The sequence below is a fragment of the Elephas maximus genome, chromosome 9 (assembly GCF_024166365.1).
Source record: "Elephas maximus indicus isolate mEleMax1 chromosome 9, mEleMax1 primary haplotype, whole genome shotgun sequence".
Taxonomy (NCBI): Eukaryota; Metazoa; Chordata; class Mammalia; order Proboscidea; family Elephantidae; genus Elephas; species Elephas maximus.
In genome coordinates this window covers 76,873,635-76,895,184 of record NC_064827.1, presented here as the reverse complement: position 1 = coordinate 76,895,184, position 21,550 = coordinate 76,873,635, and the positions used below count along the sequence as shown (strand labels likewise).

The following is a 21,550-nucleotide window of genomic DNA, read 5'->3' as shown; positions in this document are numbered from 1 at the left end:
GAGCAAGAAATCCAAGTGTAATCAAAACATCTCTTTGGGTTATGAGTCCTTAACTTTCTTAATTTCAATCATTTTTGAGGGGTTAAGCCATTGTTTCCTGAAGGATGAAGAAGAAATTCAAGACCTATTTAGGTATCAAAATCAACAGAATTTGATAATGATTGGATGGGGGTAGGTGGTAGAGGAAGAGAGGGAAGGAAGGTAGGGAAGAAAAATACACCAACAAGAGCAATTAGTATTTCTGTAGGAGCCATGCATTTCATAAAAAAAATAAAAAATAAGGCCCTGAGTTGAGGGCACTCAAAAAAAGGCACATTCTGATGAGTAGATGGGTAGATGAGTAGAGTGAGAGAAGTCTAGAATAGATACCGAAACTGTAAAGCCTAGAGACATTACTCTGTCCACAGATATTATTGTTGAACTACACGGTAATAACCTGCTCACAAAAATCTGGGTTTCTAACTTCTTATGAAAAATTGGAAGATCAGTCACAAGACGCCCACATTCCTGCAAGGCAGCTGTAGACTGAAGCTGAGTAGTGCCTGTCCCCTTAAACATGTACCCATTTACTCCAACCCCCACTCTATTTCTAATCCAGCCACTCCACTCAATTCCATTATAGTAAGCATGTGAGTTTATGACTTCCAGTTTAAAACACGGAGTCCAACAGCAAAGCTCAGAGTGGATGGTACAATGGCAGAAGTTATCTTTGGAAAATGGGGACTTGTGAAGGGAAGAATGAACAGAAACATGTTTGGAAAGCAAAGATAAGTTTGGCTCATTTGTTAATTTTACTAATAAGTGGTTTTCAAGCAAACATCAAAGACCTCAGAGAACAAATTTATAGGCAAAACAGAACACCTCACTCCAGACATTCTCGCTGTGCCCCAGCTACAGCACTTCTACTAGAAGAGCACTGAGGGGCCTACCCAAATTTGTTAAATGTTTTGCGCTGGTGTTTCAGCTTGTCCAATCATCAAGAAAATGTGAGTATAGCCTTGTAGAAAGCGAGAGTGAGCTAGGGAATCATCATCTGAGTGAGCATTTTGGCCTAGAGCAGAACATCTTTCCCTTTTCAGTGCACACGGCTTGCTAAGAGACAGTACAAGAACAGATGGAGCCAAAGCTTAGCATTTGCATTCCGTTGAAGGCATAAGAAGGAATTTGGTCTTATATTTTATTTATTTTTTAGAAAAGCATCCTGTAGAAAATGCCCGTTAAGCATTTCCCCCAAAGTTTCATTCCCCCTAGGTTTACCACACTCTAAATGGCTATGCCTCAGGCCAGTGTGCAGTGGAGCATCAGTTCCAGGGCTGTGTCCTATCAGCATCACAATGTTATTTAACAGCAGTCTCTGTAGGACTGTTCCAAGCTCTGCCACCTTCTCATTCTAGCTCTGCACATTCTGGCTTGTTAACATACTTTATCTTTGTGGAACAAAAAAATAAATCACTTAGGTGTATATATTATGAATTCAGCTATGTAAAAAATAAACACACATGCTGATAAGAATGGGAAAGTATCAGCAGAAATAGGGATAGCGACTGTGTTAGGAAGGGTTCCTTTCTATCAGAAATACTTTTAAGTATTTTTATTGTATCATATTTTTAGTAAAATGTTCAAATTTGACAATTTAAAAATATTTTTAGCTTTTTAGCCTTCTAAAGCTACCTCCCTCTTAAAAACTTTTAACTCTTTAAAGTATTAAGTGGAAACATGAGTTCATCTGGTCAGTCAATAAATGATTTCTTGCAGCCTATTATATGTGAGGCATTTGCTGAAGTTGTGGGGAATGTCATGTAAGACTTGGCTACTGGTTTCAACAACTGTGTTGTTTTGCCAGGGGACAGAAGAAATGTTCATGAAAAACTGCAATAAAAGGTAATCTGTATGAAATCTGGTCTTGAGAATTGTATAAACATAGTATCAGTTTTCAAGGGACGGTAAGGACCAGTGAAGGTGGGCTTCCTAAAGTGGAAGCATTTAAGCTAGACTTGGAAGGATGAGCAGGATCTCACTAGATCTAATGCTGGCTATGTTCTGGAGCCCTGGTAGTGCAGTGGTTAAAGGTTTCGCTGCTAACCATTAAGTCAGCAGTTTGAATTCACCAGCTGCTCCTTGAAAGTCATGTGGGGCCAGTTCTACTCTGTCCTGTAGGGTTGCTGAGTCATAATCAACTCAGTGGCAATGGGTTTGGTTTTTTGTTTGGCTATGTTCCAAGCTCCATGCTCAATGCTTTCCAAGATGACAATTCATTACTGGTGATCAACTTGGGAAAGGAACTGGAAGAACACAGTCTGTTGTAGGAGGAAGGGAAGGTAGGTGGTCAGACAAATGAAAGAGGGAATTCTAGGGAAAGGGAACAGCACATATTAAGACCAGACCAAGAGGTATTTCATTTTGGATGAAACACAGGAAAGAACAATTTAGCAATACATAGCAAGAGCACTAAAAATGTTCATACTCTCTGATCTAATAATTCTATTTCTTAAATTAATCCTTAGGAAATAAACCTAAAGATCAGTATGGTTAAATTCATTTGAACATTAGTTTCAATAGAAATAGTACCGTCTCTCCATCATTTTCTCTCCTATTACCCTTCCTTTGTTTTCTACATAGCACTTACCCTGATATTACATTATCAAATAGACTACTATAGTATATTTGTTCACTTGTTTATTGTCTGTTTCACCAAATAGAATGTAAGCTCAATTAGGGCAAATAAGCCTTTTTACCTCTCTTCTTCAACACTTAATCTTTAGCACAAATAAATACTTGTGGTAGGAAGAAAGGAAGGAAGGAGTTATATTGGAAATTAATGGAAATAACTGCTCAAAAATAGGGGAATGGCTAAGTAGATTATTAATTATATGCCCATCGAGTAGAATTCAACCATTAAAATGGTATTTAAAATCAGAGCTTATAGTATACAAAAAATGTCTGTTTAATTACTTATTCATAGTAGTTTTTTTTAAAAAGCAGATCAAGTTACACACATTGAACCGTTACAAGAACTTACAAAAAATTTAAAAAGTCCCCAAAAAGAAAACAGAAAAAAATATACTAAAACATTTACAGGAATTTTTTAAGATGGTAAAAATGTACTTGTCTTTTATCCCTCATCCCTCTATATATTTACCAAATTTTCCATAATGAGTTTGGTATTTTATAATAGAAAAAAATAATAAAACAAATTTTAAAAATCTTAACAACAACAAAAAAATAATGCAGGCTAGGGACAGGTCATAGAAGGCTTTAAAAATATCCAACATTGAAAAGATGTTGGTTTTTAACTTCTTAAGCAAAGCAATTAGGGATCACAGTGATGTTACAGAAACAGAGAAAGGAAATGAAAGATGGACTGGAAGGGAATAAGACTGCAGACAGACCATAAGAAGGTGCTGTGCTAGTCCAAGTATGGAAGGATGAGAATGAAATAGATAGTGTAAGTAAGGATGGAAAGAAAAGAAGTAATGTGAGAAATGTTGAAAATGAAGCACTGGTGAATTCTAGCGACTAATTCAATATGGAAGAAGAGGGAATCGAAGATAATATGGAGCTTTGCTTAACTAGGAGAATGATGGTATAATTAGGTAGCAAGTACTTATTTGGCTCTAAGAAAAAGCTCTGGCATGAAGACTGTTCCATATACTTTGTTTTCCAGATCGAGAAGCTAACTTAAAGTTTCCTTAATACTGTGAGATTTGGATGGCAATTCTTACCTCTGTCAGATATAGGGGAAGAAAGCAAAACAAAATAGAAACTCCTTCCCCAGACTGAAGACTGATCATAAGCTTTAGCCAGGTCTAAGAAATATCCCGGTAGGAGCAAGACACAGTAGGAATGTGACAATTCTTCTGTTGTATCAGCCAGTAGATCTTAAACACACCATACACAATTTATTCCCCAACTCCTGTGAAGCTTGGTGAAAGCTTCAGATAAAAGGGAAATTTTCATTCTCACTGTAGAAATTAATACGCTTTCTTATTTGGGCAGATAGCATTTGGGGTTTTATGCTAACTGCTATTAATTAAAATACTACCTCCTTCATGGGAGTATCAATACATCCAAGTATTTTAATTTGCACAATGTAACATAAAAAATTCAAAATAGCATTATATGCAGAAAATTATCCTTAAAAATACTTTCTAGCATCAGAATTAAAAGGCTAGATTTTCCTGTTATTTGTAGCAACACTGATTCTATCCATTCCTGAGTCACCAAATTGGCAGCTAAAAAAGCACAACCACCCCAAGAAAAGAGGCTTGACAAAGCACGCATTTTGACTGAATGACCTGTCCACCTTAAAGAAGAGTTGTTAAGCCAAATTAATGAAGAATCTAAGACCAACTGGTCAGTTTTTACAGAAAACAATATACAAAGAGTGAAAGGGGAGAAAAATGCAATAGATTTGTGGCCTCACATACCTGGCATCAAGGAACCTTGATCTTAAAATCATAACTGCTTCACAAGTGCTTTGTTTAAGCTGCATCTGAATGGAACTAAATTTTCGATGGATGATGCCCACCATTCTTTCAATCTCTTTTGGGGAAATGGGACGCGTTCTACTCTGCTCTCGGAGAAGGTTCATCACATGTGTAGTGAATTCATTACATGCCTGTAAGGGGGAAAAAAAATTACTCCTTAGGAAACTAGTATTTTATATTATAACACCCAGACATTAACTCATCTGAATTTCCACTTCATTTGCAATTGCCAATAGCATTATGGAATGGATAGGGTAAAATGAAAACTAAGACATTTGTGAAGTGGTAGTGGTAGTTAGATGGGGCAGCAAGAATTCTGAAACTATGAACGGCCAGACCTGCAAGGGAGACACAGCACTCAACTTCCCTTCTACCCTCCACTTTGTCCTAGTTCCAAAATGAGATTTTCCCGTTGGAGGATACCCTCCACCAACTCCTACATGTAAATATATGTTCACTGTTAATACTAAACATCCCCTATTATCTCTGGGGCTTTATATATATCCGACAAATGTTTACTGAACACCTACGAAGTTCTAATGTTTCCAAGTGCTGTGAGGACAAAGAAATGAACAAGATGTGGACCTGGCTTTCAGTGAGAGAAAACACACAGAAAACTAATCCTCATGCAAGGCAGTCTATACTAAGTGTCACAAGAAAGATATGAATAAATGCTGTGTAACTTCCAATAGGGAGTATTCTCATCTGGAGGGAGAAATCACATAAGGCTTCAGGGCAGAAGTGACATTTGGGCTTTAAAAAATGGGTAGGATTTTTGAAAGGTGGATTAAGATGGAAGTCAGGAGAAATTTCAGGCTGAAGGAAGAAAAACCCTGGAAATGGTATGCATCAAGTTCAGGGTGGCTAGTAGAAATAGAATACGTAGGGGAGAAGAGGGGATTAATTCTGAAAAGGCAGGCATGTAAGGGTCTTGGATGTCAAGCATCCCAACGTCCTAGTATAACTCAGCTGTGCTGCAGGCCCTGTGTGTGGATATAAGTCATCCCTGCAAGATAGGTGAAGCAGCTTGACCCTTCAGGGCAAGGGCAGAAAAAAAATAAGGATCAGATTTGGGTCAAACGTTTTAGTTAACAATCCCTATCCCAGTCTTTCAGTTCATCTATATTCTTTTATGTCTACGAGACTACGCATTTAACTGGGCCTACTCTGAAATCCAGTACTGTCTTGGTAAATAAAGTATCAGTCTATATTCTCAGGGGGGGAAAAAAAGGACATCTGACATTTTTGTTAAAAAGGCAGGGATTCTGTGTCTTACTGCATGGATGGCCCTGGTAGGGCAAGCAGATAGAACACTCATTGATCAAGGCAAGACACGTTTTAGAGCTATAATAATGTCCAATTCCCTACAGATATCTTGAACATTGCTTACATATAGCACATGATGGTTTTTCTAACCATTAGAAAAACCTAATTAGAGAACCAGCCTTTCAAGTACATTAGGTGTTTCAGCTACTCTAAGTTTTTACACAGTTTTTCTATAAATATTTCTAAAAGTGAGGTAAAATGACTCTTGCTTACCAGTTAAAAGTTTTTTACATGCTTTAGGTCTTAAGAAATGTTAAGTTTATTATAAGTACTGACCCTGAGTTAGACTTATGGGATTCTTCAGAGTGTAGAATTGTGCAATATACACAGTACTCCCACTTATTTATCGACTATCTTATTATCCAACATTTTGCATTTACAACAATAATAAAAAATCTACTGTCCGACTATTTTGCACATTAATGACGTACATTTGGGAGTAACAAACGTCGAAGTGTGAGGCAAAAGTAACAGTGGCTGTGATGATTAAAGTTATGTGTCAGCTTGGCTGGGCCATGATTCTTAGGGGTTCAGCAGTTATATATATATATAATGACATAATTTGGCAGCTATGTAATGATGTAGTCACCTTCCATTTTGTGATCTGATGTGGTTATCCTCCATTTTTGCATAATGCCAATTTTCACCTAATAACCTGGTCTTTAGAACTTAACCATGTCAATAAGTGATGAGTGGGTGTATCTTGACTGATGAGCTCTATACTATAACTCAAAAAGTTTTACATTTGGTTCAAGAGAGAAAGTAATATTATGATGCAAGAATTTTTTAATACCTGAACCACAAGTGAGGAATTCTTAACCTGCAGTTCATAGATAGGTGTAGAAGGACTATGGCCCCCTGAAATACTATAAACCTTGTGTGCACGTATGCATTTTCGAGGAGAGATTGTGTAGAAGTTTTGTTTTCTTTTCAGATTCTCAGCCGATCCATAAAGAAAAAAAGAGGTTAAGAATGATTGTCCTAGATTGTAAAAAGCTAAGAAACTTTACAGCTCTAAAACCAGAAGTTCTTTCTATCTTTAAGCAATGCAAAATAAAGAAGAGTAAATTGAAAACCTTCCTTGACACTATATTACTGACTTAAATTAGCTTATGCCAAGTAATTGGTCACCCTGCAAAAAAAAAAGGAAAAAAAAAACATATTTTTTTCCTTCAACTTAATATAATTTCAAAATTATACAATTTTCTAAGTGTTTGTTCTTGTTAGGTGACATCAAGTCGGTTCTGACTCATAGTGACCCTATGCACAACAGAACGAAACACCACCCAGTCTTGAGCCATCCTTAACAATCGTTGTTATGCTTGAGCTCATTGTTACAGAAGCTGTATCAATCCACCTCGTTGAGGGTCTTCCTCTTTTCTGCTGACCCTGTACTCTGCCAAGCATGATGTCCTTCTCCAGGGACTGATGCCTCCTGACTACATACCCAAAGTATGTAAGATGCAGTCTCGCCATCCTTGCTTCTAAGAACCACTCTGGTTGTACTTCTAAGATAGATTTGTTCTTTCTTTTGGCAGTCCATGGTATATTCAATATTCTTCACCAACACCACAATTCAAAGGCATCAATTCTTCTTCGGTCTTCTTTATTCGCTGTCCAGCTTTCACATGCATATGATGTGACTAAAAATACCATGGCTTGGGTCAGGCACACCTTAGTCTTCAAGGTGACATCTTTGCTCTTCAACACTTTAAAGAGGTCCTTTGCAACAGATTTACCCAATGTAATGCGTCTTTTGATTTCTTGACTGCTGCTTCCATGAGTATTGATTGTGGATCCAAGAAAAATGAAATCCTTGACAACTTCAATCTTTTCTCCGTTTATCATGATGTTGCTCATTGGTCCAGTTGTTAGGATTTTTGTATTCTTTATGTTGAGGTGCAATCCATACTGAAGACTGTGGTCTTTGATCTTCATTAGTAAGTACTTCAAGTCCTCTTAACTTTTAGCAAGCAAGGTTGTGTCATCCGCGTTAAGTGTAGCCCTCAGTTTTCTAATCAGTAAAATGAAGGAAACTGAACTACAACTATGTATCCCTAAACTGGGATCAGTAAGTTCCATAGCTAGTTCTACAAAATGTTAACAGATGGTCCAAGAATATAGCATGTTTGGGAAATGTTACATTAACCAAAATTTTAAAAGACTTTTTTTTCCGTTTTGCAGGACTCCTCAGAACTTCTAATATGCCAACACATCTTCAAGGGAAAATGGTGGATCCAATTTTTTTCAAATAAATATGGCCATGAAATCTCTTTTGAACAGTGCTGCCCAACAGATATATATTACAAGCCACATAGGTAATTTTAAAATTTTGCCAGGAGGCACATTAAAAAAAAAAAAAAAACCGATAAAATTAATTTTAACAATATGTTTTAGTTAACCTACTATGTGAAAAATACTAACATTTCAATATAAAATCGATGTTAAAAAAAACTATTGAGGTATCTTACTTTTTTAGGGGGGGCGGGGTACTAAATCTTTGAAATCCAATATGTGTTCTACATTCACAGCCTATCTCAACTCATACTACCCCAGATTTCAAACACTCCATAGCTACATGTGGCTAATGGCAACCATACTGGACCAATGTGCTAAGAAAAACTTTTTGAGAAACACTATATGGGCAGTCCCCAGGCTACAAACCAGAGCCATTCCTAACCGCATCTTTAAGTCGGATTTGTAGTTAAGTAGGAACAAGTGCATATGGTTCTTACTTAGGCTTACGTAGTGCAAGAAAAGGCCTGACGCTCTTTTTAATGATGTCAAAGCTGCATGTGCAGCAAGTGAAGATGACTGTGCTGAAGAATGTGTTGCAAGTAGGGGTTGGTTCAATCATTTCAAAGTGAGGGCTAATATACATAACATTAATTTTTTTAAAGGGCAGGTATGAATTGTTCCTAAGTCGGACATCTATAACCCAGGAACTGCCTATACTAGATAATCTTTACGCTTCTTTTTTATTCTTCACTCACACACACACACACACATACATGTCTTAGTTGGAGAAACAGAAGTTATTCATTTTATCACATCTCGACCTTTAGTACATGTCTTTAATAACTGTGTGACAAAATGGGAAGTACACCAAATGCACTTCTGCATATTGCAGGGTTGGTTGTCCCAAGAAAAGGCACTTGTGTGACTGTTTGAGTTGTGAGCTGAAGCTACTTTTTTCATGAACACCATTTAGCAAAAGTGACAAACATTATTTGAAATTGAGCATTTAGCAAACATTTTTTTTTTTTTAAAATGAACCAACTGAGCCTGGTTCATTTGGTAAACAGCTGACAGTATTTATTGCAGATGATAAAATTCAAGTTCTCAAGTGAAAAAGAGAATTTTGGAAAACTTGCATCTGCCACTATGTGCTTGACAGTTTTTCAGTATTTAAGGTTTTTATGATTACTCTGGGGCTGATATGAAAATATATAATATTTTGATACTGAATAATGAAATGTGTCAAGACTTGGACGATATGCATAACTCTGTGAATCAGTATTTTCCAAAAGATCAATGCATAATGTTACAAAATCATGCATGGGTAGAAGATCCATTCAAAGTGGAAACTAGATCAATGAATTTTAAAGGAATAGATCACAAAAAGTTAATATGATTTCAGATTCCACTCTGCATCTAACCTTTAAGAAACTACAACTTGTCAAGTTTTGGTGTAATATCAAAGAATATCCACAATTATCTGAGAAGGTCATTAATATAACTCCTCCCTTTTCCAATGACATTATCTGCGTAAGGCCAAAATTTCTTCATATGCTTCAGTCATATGACAACAGATCGACTGCAGAAACAGATATAACAATCCAGTGGACTTTTATGAAACCCAACATTAAAGAGTTTTGCAAAAATGTAAAAACAATGCCACTCTTCTTACTAAGTTTTGTGGTTTGGGGGAAAATATAGTTATTTTTTTTAATGTTATTTTTGTTATATATTACTATGGGTTAATACCTATAAGGGTTTATTTTTGTATTTTTAATTAATAAATATTTTGAAATTTTCTGTTTTAATTTCAATTATAATAAATATTGGCAGATATAACCCATAAAACAAAATCTCTTTGAAGGTGTCCAATAAATTTTAAGTGTGCAAGTTCTAAAACAAAAAAGTTTGAGAACTGTTGTACTGGAATATGGAAGCATTTCTAAGCTGCACCCATAACACTGCTAGTTCAAACAAATCTTTGTTCACACGCTAAGGTAACAGCTATCTACAAAACAGTGTATGTCCTGGTAAATAATTCAGGACCTCTGTGTGAATGATACTGAGATGTTAGCTCTCTTAATTCTTCTCTGGCCATATTCTACTCTCCCCAGAATGGGTGTCTGCTACTGTTTCTAAGGAACAGGCAAAAGCTAATATGAAAAAAAAAAAAAGGGTTAAAAGCAAAAAGTTTATGCTTCTAAAAACTCATAATTTCCTAAAACATTTGCTGAATGTCTCACAACTTATTAAGTGAAGCCATCTATGAATGCAAATGCTGATTAGCAGTTTGGCAATAGCCCAACATTCACAGAATTCACATAGCTTTTCTTTAAACCAGTAGTTCATACATGATTAATTAGAACATCTCATTTATGTACTGTGCACTTTAGCTCATTACTCTAAGTAAAATTCGTTAAGTATTTACATTTAGATAATTAAAATCTGGGTACACCCTTAAGAAAGATGCATACACTTTAGGCAAAGTTATTTTTTTTCCTTTATAAAACTGAAACTAAATTACAGCCTCATTTACAGCATCATCTGTACCAGTTTCAGAGCAGAGCACAGTACTGCCTCATCTCCTATTCCTTAAAAGGTATACTTTTCTTTAACATATACATGTTGTAAAAATGATCAAATGATTGCAGAATTGTTTTGAAGGGTCAGCAAATCACATACTAGCATTGATGCTGTTTATAATATGAGATGAAACACCTATTATAGCCTCCAATAAACCTACAAGACTGTATTATTAAAATAGGCTTTGGAGAAATTTTCCATTGCTTTATTGTTTTTACAAGTGAAATTGTCAGGTTTTTGTTTTGTTTTGTTTTGATCAATTGTCCACAATGTAAATGCAGTGACATCTTGGTTAACTGGAATATCTGCCATTTGGGAAATGCAGGTTTTGATTCCTTGAATTTTCTGATTAGAGTATTGGGCAAAAACGCCTTTTTGTTTTTTTAGTCTAGCTGTTGAAAACCATCTTGAGTACATTTTTTGTTTGTTTGAATACATACCTTACAATAACATAGTTAAATGAACACAATGCCTGGCAAGTTTTACTCTGAGAAATATTTTAAATCAATTCTTATTATGAATCTTTCCCCTTAAAAATCTAAACTGAGTAGTAATTGAGAATTTGAAATACTTGAATCCTAGATAATTTTAATGATATTTTTGGCTAGTAAAATTATCTCCTCAATATCTGTATATATTTTATTTACACTCCAAACTAAAGTTTTGAGGGTCTTGTTTGTTTTGTGGTGGTATTTTTTCAGTTACAGATTCAAAATTCAACCCCTTTCTTGTCTTTAAATTCTTATCACTGAATGTAAAGATGTAAGATCAGACAGTGGGCAACATTAATTTTAGAGGAACTTTTACAATGGTTCAGTGATCATATCTAAAAACTGGATTAGTCTCTTGTAACCATTTAGGAAAGCTAACTGTAGGCAATGTGGGGAATCCCCTACTCTAAAACCCACTTTGAAAGCAAGAAAAAAAAAAAATTCTATTAAAAGTAGGTGTCCCTCAAATTTACATGTAACTATTCCCGAGATGTCTTCATAACTTGCAAGTAACTAGCCCAATACTATAGATTTTGTACTTATAGAATGCTTATTAATTCAACAAACACTTCTTGTTTTAGGATAAAAGCCAACATTTAAAGATTCTTTCTAATCTAACTAGAATGAGACCAAGTACAGGAACAGCTATAAAGATAATATACTTGTTGTACCTCAACACTTCTTACCTAATTGCAATACTTTAGGGATCTAGCTCATGGGGGTTTGTAAAGATTATATAATGTACGTTATGTTCTTTGCACAGTCTGGAACATAATTAATACTCAATAAATGGCAATTATTATCAACAATGAAAATGGCAATTTTATAAAATTCATATTATTTTCTTGTAATTCTGCAAGCAATTTCCTACTCTGATTCTCTACAGTTTTGCCTTTTCATTGCCCAAATAAATACAAATGCTGCTTCCATAGAAGTAAAAAAAAAAAAGAGCATTCAAATATAAAGCAACTTTATTAATAAAGCTTGTGAAAATAGACATATTTGGTGCATAGAGCAAATAAACCAGCAACTTGGCGGGGGGGCGGGGGGGGGTGGTGGAAAATGGAACATACAAAAATTTGCTCCAGCCAAAGACAGCTAAGAAAAAATTCTGCATAACAGCTGACAAGAAGTAAAACCCTCTCTTGGAGTAATGAATGATGAATTTTTGCTTGGGAACATAAAGTACAAAGTTTACATCAGGTGGTATCCTTTTGTCTTTCCTGCTTAACTCTTCAGAAAAAATAGCAAAACGGCATTAGGAGTTTGTGGGCTGCACAACCTTCATTATAATAACATTGTCATTTTTTAACCTGATAAAAATAAAATTCCTTTACAAGCAAGAGAGATTTTGCCAGCAAATTTAGGCACATAATGTTGAAATCCTCGAAAACCAAAGAGCATGCCTTTACAAAGATTTTGGTTCAGCATGCATTTCCCCTTTTTCCAAACAATCCTCTGCAATCTAAAAGCCCCCACTAGTCAAACTGTACCTGATTGGTTTCGAGCACATTCAGTTTATATACTTGGCTCTAGTGCTTCCATATACAGGGTAAATTCAAAAGACATCTGTGATGCTTGGAGAGGGTTGGGACCCTTACAATACTTTTGCCTTCAGCAAAAATGTATTTCAATATAATTATAGTAGATAGATTTCAATGTCATCTCTATTATAGCAGCTGTAAATTATGAAGTGAATTGCCTGTGTACAAGCATTTCTACCAGTACAAGCAAACTGGGATTACTGTGTAGGGCATGACAAACCTTTTTTTTTTTTTAAACTGATAACAAATGTCCAAGTCAAACCCCATTTGCAAAAACCAACATGCCCATCTCCTTCTGGCAGAAAGGTGGAAGAATCAAGAAGCTCAAATGAAGGCCTTCAATTCTTAAAAACAAGGCTTCTTAGAACCCATGGTTCAAGTTCATTACAAATTCACCTATCTAGTACAGCAGAATCACAGCAACACACTTAGAAAGCGAGGTAAAGGCAATTTTCAAGACTTGTAGAGAACCAGTAAGACCCAGAAGCAACCAGATTTGCCTCTCAGCTAGAAGATAACACCCCCAAAATGAAGTATTACAAGACAGTTTGCTTTGGAAAACTATATTCCAGCTAGGTGTCAGGATCAACAAAAGTAAAATAGTTTTGTTTCCTTTTGGTTGACAATGATATTCAAGAATTTTATACCAAGTCTAATATTTCAAAAATATTTATGAGTAAATTTAGATGCCTGTTGTCACAAATCATTAAATGAGCCTCTGTAATAGAGGCATATGATTAAAGGATATTTTCTGGGGGGAAAATACGGGATTTCAAAGACAGTACCATTCCTAAAATACACACATAAGGCCAAACCTTGCAGCTTGGATTTAATTTTGCTCAAACTATAGTTCTAGTCTGCTTAGCTTTGTAAATGTGGCTGGGTTTATAGGGTACTTTAATTTGCTGCAGTAGTGGCGTTTGTTAATTTTATAGCAATCTAACTCTAAATAGGCTTTCAGATAAAACACACTGGAGTGAATAGCTCTAAGATTCCAATGTCATTTATTTCTTTATAAAAAAACTCAACCCAATTCTCTGATGAAGTTTCTGCCTTAACATATATGTTCTTCCTATTTACTAATAAGCTTTCTGTCACTCAGAGTGCCCATGTTCACTTTTAAGAGAAGAAATGCATTTCTGCAAAGTGATTAAAATAGTTGTTTTCCCATCTCTGCTTTGTTCTCATTTCAAATGCAATCCAACATGGGCAAATTGGATAAAACCAGAATGGACCTAAATTATTTTCCATTTCTACATGGGTGGCAGTATAATTGCATGGAAAAGGTAGGTATATTGTCAGAAACTGATTTCAATGCTTGACTCTAGCACTAACTAGATGTGTGACATTGGACAAATTACTTAACCTCTCTGAGTCTCATTATCTCATCTGTAAAATGAAAATTACAATGCCATCTATTTTAGAAATGCCACACCCCTTCACCTCACTTAGCTCTGCTGAACCTTTCTTATAACTCCAAATTATATCCCCGAAAGGTCCATCCCAGATAAACCCTTATACACTATGGAACTGAAAAAGAAAAGTTGACTATCTTATGTCAGAACTCACTGGTCCTAATAACTTAGGAGAACCACAGACAGAAGAACTATAAAAGCCAGCCCCCAAAACAAGAGAATTAAATGCTGCCACACCATTCCAAAACAATGCAGAATCTACAGAAGAAATTTTCTAAATTAAAATTCTGTTGAACCTGCCAATTAGTCACCATATTCCATCTAATTATTTGTCCATATGACTGCATACATTTCATATACCTATTTTTCCTGCCAAAATTATTAAAAATTAGAAAAGGAAATACAGATTTAAATGGTGTTATTAAGCTATTGAATATATTAAGAAATAAGATTCATGATTAAATTTCAAAACTCATTATTTCCCAGTTTGATATTCAATCCAGAATTTGTGTGTCCACATGTATTTTTAAAACAAAACAAAAACAAAAAAATCTAACTGGTAATTCCGGACTAAGGTTACTAAAAATCTTGTAGGGTTTTCTTATAGCATTTCTAAGGCAATGAGGCTCAAGACCTTGATATTGGCTGATGCCAGGTACACCCAATTTCCAACAGGGCTAAGGAGAAGGTAAGGAAGCAGGTGTGAATACATAAGGCAGGAGAGAGTTAAGGAACCACCTTAATTCCTCTAGAAAGGCAGCCCATTTGGCCCTAGCATTACAGATCTTGCCATGCAAGGTGACTAGTGGTATTTACGTAGTAAGTACTTACAGGTGTATTTAACAAAAAGTTGTGCAATTAGGATTATATTACAAATTAGAATCCTTTTCTACTGTTAATGCTTAGGGCAACCATTTCACCCATGACTTATTTTGTTTATTCTCAATTATTCATCTATCAAATCAGAAAGCTGAATTCCTTTCATGTATAAAAACAAGATAATTTTTCTAGAACTCTAATTTGCACATTGTCAACAAAAATTATTTCTATAAATGAGACTGGAGATTCCGTTTTACATCTCAGGAAGTCCAATTCAGGAAATAAAAGAGAAAACATCTTATAATATTAATTTATATAGCATTTTAACACAAAGTTACATAAATCTTTCTACCCTTCCTCAAAACATACTCACCTCTGGGACAGAATTCAGCATTTGCTTAAAACCGTCATATCCAGAATATTAGAAAAGGCAATGAAAAAAAAAAAAATATATATATATATATACAACTAAAACTGTACAGAGAACTTGGAAAAATAATCAGTATTAAAGCTGACCAGGATACTCACTTCTCTCTAAAAGGTATGGACTTTAAGAAGTGCTTGTTTACATACTAAAGTATTTAAATACTGGGTGAAATGGTATGATGCCTAAAATAAAACTGGCAAAATATTGATAATTGTTTAATCAGGGTGATGGTATCTAGAGGGTTCCTTATTTTAGGTTGAACCCTATGAAATTACCAATATTTGACAGTTTTTGATGTAAAAACTTGGCAATTCTATAGGGTTTACCCTAACACTATTCTCTTTATTTTTACATGTATGTTTTTAAATTTTTCCATAATTTTTATTACCTTCCAAATGAGAATTCTTATCAAATGAGAATTTCTTACACCAAGCAGGTTTTTAGCCTTAAACTAACAACTAAAATGTGCTTAAAATGAATCACCAACATTTTACCTTATTCCATTGTATCTGAGACTCACTTATTTTCCCCACATTTTAACATCTCTAAAGTTTGAAAACATGTTACAATCAATGGCATGTTATAGTTAAATTGACAGTGTTAATTTTTTCTTGGTGACACATAAAATAATGATGCAGTTTAAATCAAATATATCTTAGATTCAATGAAGTATGGTGAATATAATTGCTGAGAACAGCATTTATAACCCATATTCTCTTCCCAATCAGAAATGTAGCACACAATGCCTAGTACTCTCTGTCCCACAGCACCCATAGTTACCCTGGGAGGTCTCCTCCTCAGAGAGACAGGCCAGAACCTACTTAGTTTGTGAACTAAGCTTCCTCCCCTATAGTCTGGCACAATCCATAAGAATTAATTCCTAGGAGGATTCTGGAGCTCACAGCATAGGAGGTAAATCTTGCTATGCAAAACTTCTCTTTAAAGGTTGTTATAGCTTATGAACAAGGCCAGTGCATAAATGTTAGTTATATAGAGCTTTGAAGAGCACCACACAGTCAGGTTAGAGGGGAAGAATGGTTGTAGGTGTGGTAGTAAGGGCATGTGAATTTGAGGAATGAATAAAACTAGGACAAGTAGATGGGATAAAACAGGTTTTGCTTCACCTTCGAAATCTCAAAGGGTCTTCATTTCATTGAATCAAACAATCCATTTTAATTTTTGCATTGACCTTATTTATTTTGCTCTTTGTGTTAACATTTAACCCTCACAGCCCTCAGAATTGGTTAGTGCAGTCTAACAGAAGAGCAATAGAGGGTTTGTGCAGGACTATGAGAGTGGCGGCTGCTGACCTGTTCATATTTCTCCAGTTCTGTATGATAGATTTGTCTGATCTGGGTCAATTTGGCTCTGTAATCTGAGTGTTCAATAGAGTTATCTGAAGAACCTCCAGAGGCTGCCGCGGCTGCAGCTGCTGCCGCCGATCCCCCACCTTTCTCAGGACCTGAAACACCTTCTGCCAAAAGCATATTGTCCAGTCTCATTAGCTGGGGATCGGGAGGGTCCTCCTCCTGGGCTCCTCTGATGCTGAGACCTTCAGGGAAAGAGAGATAGAGAGAAGAAGCGAGAAACAGGACAAATAGCGTGAGTATTTTGCTTATTTGAGAAAATGATCAAACAAATCAGTATACTACAATTCATGCTGAGTACTTCACTGTTCACCTTTGACCAATAAGCTTGACTAGGTGTGAAAATTCTTTTCAAGATAATATTTATATTCATTCTAGAATTTCTATTTAGAATATCTCTCCCCCCTTAATTTATGCTATATTAGATTCTTAAAAAAAGGTAACCCAGGCTTCTGAGAATATTTTAAGCTTCCCAGATACAAATGATTTAAACATAAAATGGGAAGAGGTTAAAAAACTGGAGGTTTTGAGAAAGGAAAACAATTCCAAGGGTATAAAGCAAAATCATCAAAAGGCCGTTATTCTATTTCTCTATACAGTTGGAGGAACAGAATTAAAATTCCCCTAGAATAGTTAATACACAATATCCAAAAACTGGAAAATAAACAGGATTAGATGGGCTTTTCCATCATGTAATTTTCAAGGAGAGAAGAGAAATACATACATTATGAAATAACTAGCTGTACTTAAAAAATATATATTATTAAATGAATGTTGTAAAGAAATTTCCAGCAAACCATAAAACGAGGATGCTAAATACAGTATTAAAAATGTGCCATTGACATGGCAATACATTGCTGGGCACAGTAGTCTCAATCTAATTTTGCTTTTAAATCATGAACTTCCTAAGTGATGCCCAGTCAGCAACCTCATCTGTGTACTATAGATCACAGCTGACAATTCATAGGTTTAATCAGGTCACATAGGCTTTCTGCCAAAATGTTTTCAACAACACAGAATACAAAGTTTTAAAATAATTATCATGGTATAAAAAGCACTGGAGTCACAACAGCTCAAAATCAGCATTTTCATTAATGTGTAACATAATCTAAAATATCCCAGCCCAATTAACCTCTGTAAATCTGTTTAAAAGCAGGTTCCCCGAACTAGTTACAAGGCATCTTGCAGGAGGGAGGAAAAGGAAGTTGGCATCTTGCATGTTTGCATTTGGATTCTGCCTTTGCATCTGTGCCTGTTGTTGTTTATCCACAGTGGTGCACACTCTGTGTCTAGTGCAACTTACATGACAGTAACATCTATAAGCTGCCAAGTACTCAACTGAGCACCAGCTCTGTGATTTTATATACTTACTATCAATTCTTTTAAGAACAGATTTCATTCATTCCTAGATGTCCTGAATTACACCCACAGCATGACAGAGCTCTGGGTTGTCTCAATTCAAATGCACAACTTTAATTTCCTTCCCCAAAATGCTTTAAAGTTGTCACTTTCATTTAAAAATATACTTCACAATAATTTCAACTGCATAATAAAACTAACTCACCATAATTTTAAAATATATCTGTTGGCCTACACAGAGGTAAATAAATAAGGTTTGAAAATTGTAATACAATAAATTCACTTAGAGAACCAAAAAGTTCGGTCACTCTCTTAAATAAGAATTAGCATCAACGCATCGCTGGTAATTAAAGACAGACAAACATGTATTTGCTTCTAGGCGCAGTGGTTAAGAGCTCGGCTGCTAATCAAAAGGTTGGCAGTTTGAACCCACCAGCTACTCTTTGGAAACCCTATGCGGCAGTTCTACTCCATCCTATAGGGTCGCTATGAGTCAGAGTCGACAGCAATGGGTTTGGTTTGTTTTTTTTTCTAGAACTAGAAGAAACTGCCTAATACTATTTTAGAACCATCAAGTACTGATTAAGTTGGCATTTTCAGTTTAACATCTTTGATTTTCCTCTTTTCTATCTCATTTTGTTAGATGTTAAAACCTCATGGCCTAGACATGCTCATAGTTCAGCATACTAAGACTTCTGTGTGTTTGGCATGCAGAGAGGGCCTGCTAAGCAACCTTTTATCTGGCCCTTTGGACTCTATTTCATTCTACAATATTTGTTTGGGAGTTCCTTAAGTTCTTCCTTTTTAAACTGAATCTTTACTCACATTTTTGTGTGTTTCTTGTTTCTTTGTTCATTCACACAGGTACCGGTGCTTCTTCTGGAAATGCGTTCTTTATCTACCTTCAAGTTTCCTTCCAAGTTTCTAGTTTCCTACTTGTACTTATATACATTTATTTTTCTCTAGGGATATTTGGTAAGATTCTTCAATGGCAACTCAACATCCATAGACAACATTATTACACTTTTCTGCATAAATGTGGCAAACAAGGTAAGATGCTCAATGACTACTACAAAAGGAAGCAGACTCTAAGAGGGCCAGCCAGAAGTAGATTCATCAAGGAAAAAATGCAAAAGGCACAAATGAATTAGCCATCTATGGTCCTTTATACATACCTAATATGTGTATAAATCATCACCACCGTACCAATAGGAAACAACAAACAACACTTATGTTCAACAGTAGCAAACACAAAAATAATAAGTATGCATTTTCAACTGGTATAACATTTCCCTCTCATGATGAATATCTCTCCTAAAATCGTAAGTAACACGCGTTTGTCTCAAGTTCAGGAAAAAATGCTTAATGAAATCCTCTGTACTTACTTTATAACTTATGTATATCAAACCTAATCAGAAAAATCATTTCCTGATAAAAAGTTCATATTCCTTTAGATGAAAAGTACTAGAGTACTTTGTAATTAGGCAACATTGAGAAGGCTATTCATCAATACTGAAGTCATTTTTATAACTATAGTTTCAAAAGTGAATCAGATTTTTTCTCTATTAAGCATAGTCATGATTATAGATCTCTAAATAATACCTAGTTTCCCAAAATTATTTAAATATTTGTATTTATTTTCTTACTTTACATTCAAGTTACTATTTTATTCCTCATCATGCTTACTTATCCACTCACTATTACTTAGCTTACTAACTGTCCAAAGTTGCACATGGCTTCCAATCATAACACCTACTCCTTTGGGCATCTATAAACACTTTAATGAACCTCAACTTGCAAGGGCCAGAATGAATTGGACTGGGTGCTTATCAAAAGATTTTAGTATTTTCAAATTAAAATTTGGAAAAACAGTAATTTAAAAAGTGGCCCTTCTTGTTTTTAATTCAAAATGTACGCCAAAGCATATGCAGAGGCTTATAAAGTTTCACATATAGACTATTTGCTCATCATAGGAATATAAAGTTTTTTTAAAAAAAAAACAAACCTATATTTGCAATCTGCTTATAACCACAACATTTATTTTAGTATCCCTAAGATTTAGACAAATCATACAAACACAGTAAAACACTGTTTAACAATGAACTTGGCTTTGTTATAAGCCCACAGTTTTTGCATATCTTTCAGCAAATCCTAATTAGCTGTCTTTCAACATGCTGTGCACCTGCCCCACAGATAATGGGAGAGAGCATCTGCATAGACGACTGCATTCGAAGGGCAATAAATAAATTACAGGTCAAAATTATTACAAAGCTTTCTCCGAATAAACGCATACCCTTCACAATAGTAAGCTGCAGATGTGAAAAGTACCTAAAGCCCACTCAAATGGTATGATTACAGTGCTGTTTAAGTTTAATAATCTGACTGTAATTCAGGCATTTTTCAACAGCTCATTAAGGGTTCATTAATATATAGGCAAGCTTTTGAATTATAAATAAGCAGATTAGAAATCTGCAGTAGCTAGATTGTAAAGTAGTAGCCTCTCTAACAAAACAACACCGCCAACACAATAAAGGCTTGACCTGAGAGAATGAGGTGCAAACACAGCGCACTAACTAAGCTTCATCGCTCCTTCATTTCAAGGACCAAGCCCACTGGACCATGACTAACCCCTGTTCATTCAGGACTGAAGAGTGGCTTCAGACCTCGGCTATTTCAGATGTGTCCTACACCCAGTTGTGAATTATGCATAACTAAGATCGTCTAACCCTATAGTATTTCCATAATCAGGGAAGACACATAAACAAAAGTTATCATCAGATCATTTTCACTTTGTAAAGAGGACATTATTCAGACCTACTGAGAAACTAAAAACTATCATGGAAACTTCAGCTGTCGGATTTTTTTCTCTTATGAGCATACCATAAAACTAGACCCCAGTGATTCCTACGCTGAGGCCTATGAAACCTCTCTAATTGTGTTCAAATGGTGGACTTGTTTTTGATTCATTCAACTACCACACTACAGTCTTAGTATTACTAGCTCAGAGGAAGCTGGTTTAGCAGAATATCATAAAATGAGGCCAAATCAGATGCTTTCAGCAGGCCCTGAATTCTTGGCTGCTTTGAAACCAGGTACAATTCTAATATTTTTGGTTATTCTTCTAAGTTTCCATAGATTTTATTTGGTGTCTATTATTTAAAAGTAACAAACAGGACTGTGGACTGAAGTTACAAAGCTGATTAAGAGAAAATGCCAACCTCATTTTCTGTACTTCCTTTGTTTTAAAATCAAGTCAGCCACAGTTTGAGAAATGTAACTCAAATTATAAACAAGCTGCTACCTTTCTTCCAAAACATAAAAAAGGTAAAATAATTTCCCACCTGAAACATTCAACTTAAGTTTAAGTACAAAGCACAAGACGTAAAAATGAAGTGAAGGTCATAAGCCCCAGGGTTATAAGGTCTCCTTTGAAACAATTACTTGCCGGTTGTGAAAATGGAATAGAATTTGGAAACACGGTAGAGAAAGACACT

At 35.3% G+C, this 21,550-nt stretch overlaps 1 protein-coding gene across 3 annotated transcripts in view; it reads right to left on the bottom strand.

Annotated features, from left to right (window-relative positions):
- Window positions 1–21,550, bottom strand: part of PBX3 (PBX homeobox 3) — a 226,929-nt gene that overhangs the window by 35,807 nt on the left and 169,572 nt on the right. For all 3 annotated transcript variants that reach the window (XM_049895373.1, XM_049895375.1, XM_049895374.1), the window contains exons 3-4: window positions 16,641–16,882; window positions 4,428–4,618 (exon numbers count right to left, since the gene is read on the bottom strand). In XM_049895373.1, coding sequence (XP_049751330.1) covers window positions 4,428–4,618; window positions 16,641–16,882 — 433 coding nt within the window. The remainder of the gene's footprint in view (window positions 1–4,427; window positions 4,619–16,640; window positions 16,883–21,550) is intronic.